At 38.5% G+C, this 5,656-nt stretch overlaps 1 protein-coding gene across 1 annotated transcript in view; it reads right to left on the bottom strand.

Annotated features, from left to right (window-relative positions):
* Window positions 1–355: 355 nt before the first annotated feature.
* The window catches only part of LOC100181061 (CUB and sushi domain-containing protein 1-like), a 16,260-nt gene continuing 10,959 nt past the window's right edge, over window positions 356–5,656 (bottom strand). Inside the window, exons 14-19 of the mRNA XM_002119794.4 lie at window positions 4,774–5,053; window positions 3,916–4,092; window positions 2,750–2,905; window positions 2,125–2,238; window positions 1,209–1,325; window positions 356–487 (exon numbers count right to left, since the gene is read on the bottom strand). Coding sequence (XP_002119830.4) covers window positions 4,945–5,053 — 109 coding nt within the window. The 3' untranslated portion in view covers window positions 356–487; window positions 1,209–1,325; window positions 2,125–2,238; ... (1 more) ...; window positions 3,916–4,092; window positions 4,774–4,944. The remainder of the gene's footprint in view (window positions 488–1,208; window positions 1,326–2,124; window positions 2,239–2,749; window positions 2,906–3,915; window positions 4,093–4,773; window positions 5,054–5,656) is intronic.

Here is a 5,656-nt window from a genome sequence, read left to right as displayed (position 1 = left end):
GAAAAATAGTTGGCCAATAAAGCCCTATATTAAGCTGTAAAATGTAATTTTACTTGTTTGGCAGTTATTTCCTATGTAAAGTGTTGTACAACAGGAAAAATAGTAGGCCAATAAAGCCCTATATTAAGCCTTAAATTGTAGCTTTACTTGTTTGGCAGTTATTTCCTATGTAAAGTGTTGTACAACAGAAAAAATAGTAGGCCAATAAAGCCCTGTATTAAGCCTTAAATTGTAGTTTTACTTGTTTGGCAGTTATTTCCTATGTAAAGTGTTGTGCAACAGGAAAAATAGTAGGCCTATACAACAGGGAAAATAGTAGGCCTATACAACAGGAAAAACAGTGGGCCTATAAAGCGGTAAAATGTAGTTTTACTTGTTTGGCAGTTATTTCCACTGTAAAGTGTTGTACAACTGCATCGGTAGCTTTCCGCTTCTGGTGTACAGGTGCCTCCATTGAGACAAGGATTACTCTGGCAAGGGTTAACCGCTGTAAAAAAAACAGAATGGTCTAGGAGAAAAATGTACCTCAATTTCTATACCAAATATATTGTACTGTGGGAAAGATCCATTATTATAATTATTATATTATTAACATGGGATGCCTTTAGCACATGATAGCTAAATATCCTAATTGATTTAAAACAATTAAAGGAGAACTAAAGTCTAATTTTATAATTGGTGTACAGGCCACGCCAAATAAAGAAGCACCAGTGATGTCACCAGTCAAAATGTAAATGATGCTAACTCGAAATCGGTACCGTTTTGAACGAAAAAATTGGAATGGTAGATTCAACTCAGTAAGGACTATCTGCACGTCAATTATAAAATTTGACTTCAGTTCTACTTTAACAACGACCTATGGGAGTCGTCTGGTTAGGGTTTTATCATTCTTTAAATGTTCTTTGTTTACTACCAAATGGGACAGGAAACGGGGGGGAAAATACAATAAAAAGGTGTCCTATTTCCCCCACCCTACTATAAATGTCTGTCGTGATAGACACAAAACATCATTGAAAGACATAACGTCATTGACAGACACAAAACGTCTTTGACGGACATAAAACGTTATTGACAGACAGTAAATCTTTTTTTCCAAGACATCAATTTTTGCAATATTTATAAAAGGTTAGTGACAAACAGAAAATCCTCTTAAAAATAGTTAAACCATAATACCATCAAAATATACACCATTGGAAAATCTTAATTACCAGTTTGACAGCGGTCGCCTTCTCTGTTGCCTGGGCAAAGACATCTGTATTGTCTTGCGTTAATGTGTGCACATGTACCACCATGCTGGCAGGGATTAGGGTCACAGGGTCCAGATTCTGTTGAAATATAATAAATGAAACTTACTTTATCCTCGCGTGGCTGGAAAAGGATAGTCGTTATACACGGGTGTTCTGTTTCAAACATCTCGTGCCAGCTTACCAGTTACCATGTATGTTACTTTGTAGGTGATTATTTTTTTGTGAGTTTTTTTATTTTTTATGTATGGTTGATAATTTGGACAACCCATTAGTGACCACTAGGTTGAAGCAATCGCCATTAAGTGTGTTGCCCATGGACGCATACGCTCACAATGGTAGCAGCAACGAGCCTTGAACCCATTACCTTTAAAACGCAGGAGAGGCAGGGATAAGCAGACACATTGCAATGTGAAATAAATTTAATCTATTGATTTCTAATGTTTGCTAATAAGTACTGAATTATTCAGTGCCGAAACTCCAGTGTTGTCTGACTACTCTGCCGAACCAGAAATGGAATTCTGGCTATATCGACTAAACTCGTCGCCGCCTAAATTCAATTTTGCTTTTTTAGTCACCCCAAAACAATTTTAGTTGGTTGATTTTGATCGACTATCTTCTGGAATAAGTAAAGCACAGAAACCTAGTCGGCCGACTAAATGTGAAAAACCACTACTAATTTTATTCGGCCGACAAACAAATGAATAAAAACTTACTTTATCCTCGCGTGGCGGGAAAATGACAGTCGCTATCACGGGTTTAACACCTCGTACCAGATTACCATTTATGTTACTTTGTGGGTGATTATTAATATAGTTTGTAGTCAGTAGCCGTGAATATCACCCGAGGTTCGGATCCTAAGGAAGCAGGTATCACTTACCAGTTTCGCATCTTGTTCCTCTGTAGCCTGCCGTACAGTCACAAGTAAAACCCTCTTGAGAGTTCACACAATTTCCACTATGTTGACATGGATTTGGATCACAAAAATTTTCGACTAAAAAAAATAATATTATTTAGAAAAAAGGTGTATGTTACCTATTTCTTATTGCACGACATGTATAAATGAATGCAAATTATTCATCCTCACGTCGTGCGCTCGACAGTCATTATGACTTAGGTATTTTGTTTCATACACCTTGTGGCCACTTCTGTTTTGGTACCCGCTTACGAGTTACCACGTTTGTAAATTTGTGTAGTGACTACTTTTTTTCAGTATAAAGGACAATTCAAACAACCCAAAAGTGACCACTGGGTTGGAGCAACTGACAGTAAGTGTCTTGCCCAAGGACACATACGCCCACAATAGTAGCAGCGACGAGCATTGAACCCAGAGGCACACGCCTAACCAACGGTGACACGGCGCCGGCTTTACACAGTGATTAAAACAAAACAATACTAAATTATGTATATAACTTTGTGGGTGATCGTTTTTATTCTTTATGGCTGATAATTCAGACAACCCATTTGTGACCACTCGGTTAGAGTAAAGTCAAAAAACAGCTTACCACAAACAGCCAAGTTGCAGTTTCTATGTTCTATTTCAGGATAAGGACACGAAACTGTACCAGGGGTGCTACCATCACATATTCGTCGTCGAATTTGAAAAGCCTCGCCACATGTGGCGCCACAGGGGCTCCACTGTGCCCATGGTCTCCATTTAACTAAAACGGAATCATTTTTAAATAACAAAACAAAAAAAGTAATATTTTTACATGAAAACAGATTTAATGATATTTACTTAGAATTTTGGACATTGCTTAAATAGTATTGTAATGCATGAATAGGAATTAAAGTAACTTACTTTATCCTTGCGTGGCCGGAAACGAAAGTTAAAAAAAAACACTAAACACAGGTGTTCTGTTTCATACACCTCGTGCCAGCTTATGAGTTACCACCTATGTCTTTGTGGGTGAAAATTTCAACAACCCATTAGTGACCACTGGATTAAAGCAATTGCCGTTATGTGTCTTGCCCAAGGACACATACGCCCACAATGGTAGCAGCGAACAGCCTTGAATCCATTACCTCTGGGTTAAAGGCAGACGCGCTAACCAACTGTGCTACAGCGCGGGCCATTTTAGTTGATTTTAATTTTAAAAATCCACCAGGCTGCCACAAAATTTGTTCCAAAACTTTACTATAGCTCGTAAGCTGAATAGGTTAATACCACTAACATATATACTGTAGGAGCTAGGGTTTAGCTCAAACGCGGCTGCAGTTTTAGCCGTATAAGGAATAAGTGACTGATGTCTATAACTTAATTAATGCTCTTCACTTGATGAATATATACAGATGTATTGACGATAACGCAAACCATAAACGATGGCCAGATTCCAACAATAGCCAAAATAGAGCCAAATCAGCCAGGTTGCCAAAAAGTCAGATAGAGACCGAGAGCCAGAGAGAGATTAAAAATCAGTCATGTTCAGTCGCTTATTGAAATAGAACATTGTTAATAGCTGAACACATAATAACTAAATCTTAAACAGCTACACTAAAATGGCGATGCTAACAGAACCATGCAAAAACCTATACCGAAACGCAGACTAGAGAGACGGCGTTCGCATAACGAAGACAGGAGAAAGGCAACATATAAGCTAGTCAGACGGTGGCGCTAGACAGTCAGTAAAATAGTAATTGTTGGAGTTAACATATACACCAAATTACTTACAGTAAGAAATAATTTCCATTCGCACACGTCTTCCAGGAGGTAACTGTTGTGTCCCTGGCTGGCCACTGACCCAATACCTAATATTCGTAATAGCGACTTCTTGCGGATATTTTGCAGTTGTCAGAATTACAATTTGTTGGATGTTACGACTGTCCATAACATTCCAATACCTCGCTTCTGTTATAGGTGGCCAAATTAAGCATATGTTTACTGGACGCATAAATGGACATATGGAATCTCATTTGGCGGAAATACATAAGCAGTCTGGGTGTTGGGGTAATGAGCCAAATCTGGTCTAAATTCCAGCTCCTCAAACAAGGACCTCACCCATATAGAATATAATGTTTTGGCAGAGGGATTGGATTAAATGTTGATAAACCTCATGCTCACTGTCGAGGTTTAACACAGCTTTTTCTCCAGACACACATGATTGAATTATTTAATACAACTTATTAATTCTTGCTTAGCAGGGCAATGACAGTTGTTGTAACACGTGTGTTCTGTCTCATACAAAATTAAAGTAACTTACTTTATCCTCGCGTGGCCGGAAACAAAAGTTGTTAAACACGGGTGTTATGTTTCATACACCTCGTGCCAGCTTATGAGTTACCAGGTATGTTACTTTGTGGGTGACTTTTTTATTTTTTAAGTGTGGCTGATTATTTCAACAACCCATTAGTGCCCACTGGATTGAAGCAAATGCAGTTGAGTGTCTTGCCCAACGGAACATACGCCCACAATGGTAGCAGCGAATAGCCTTGAACCCATTACCTCAAGGTTAAAGGCAGGCACGCTAATCACTGTACCACGGCGCTGAACAGTAATTAGTGCCACATCAAACCATATGTAACTATGTACCTCCACCAGGAAGTTCTCCAGTTGCTTTGAATGTTGCACCATTCCTGGCTTTATAAATTGGAGATCCTCTTTGTATTCTACCTTCTTCTGGCTCATATACACCAGAAAGGAAAGTAAGCGAATTAGGTTGATGTATTGTCAACCGCACAGGGGTGGCAAGAGCTTCATATTTCATACACACAAATCTGTGTCTTGTGTTGCACTCGTACATTGAAAATTCCCAAGCCAACGCCAGTTTCTATACATCAAGGCACAGTCTTTGTGGTTTGTGTTGCTGCTTCTGTTGTTTAAAATAAGTTTTAACCTGGGTATTGTATTAACTACCATAGTGTAGAGGTGGTCATACACCTGTCAATTTATAACATGAGTGTATTCTTATACACCAGACACACATGGTGTATTCATACACCTAATGCTAACTGTTGAGTTATAACATGGGTGTCTTCTTATGCACCAGACACACATGGTGTATTCATACACCTCATGCTCACTGTCGAGTTATAACATGAGTGTCTTCTTATACACCAGACGCACATGGTGTATTCATACACCTAATGCTCACTGTTGAGTTATAACATAATACACCTAATACTCACTGTAGAGTTATAACATGGGTGTTTCCTATACACCAGACATATATAGTGTATTCATACACCTCATGCTTACTGTCAAGTTATAACATGGGTGTCTTCCCATACACCAGACACACATGTTGTATTGAATCAATAAATGAATGTAACTTACCTTATCCTCACATGGCCGGAAAACGACAGTCGTTATTACACGGGTTTAACACCTCGTGCCAGCTTACCAATTACCATGTATGTTACTTTGTGGGTGATTATTTTTTTGGATTTTTTTCATTTTTTTATGTATGGCTGAC

Source organism: Ciona intestinalis, unplaced genomic scaffold, assembly GCF_000224145.3.
Source record: "Ciona intestinalis unplaced genomic scaffold, KH HT000186.2, whole genome shotgun sequence".
Classification (NCBI taxonomy): Eukaryota; Metazoa; Chordata; class Ascidiacea; order Phlebobranchia; family Cionidae; genus Ciona; species Ciona intestinalis.
Note: the sequence above shows the minus strand (reverse complement) of the source record. Positions and strands in the feature narration are given on the sequence as shown.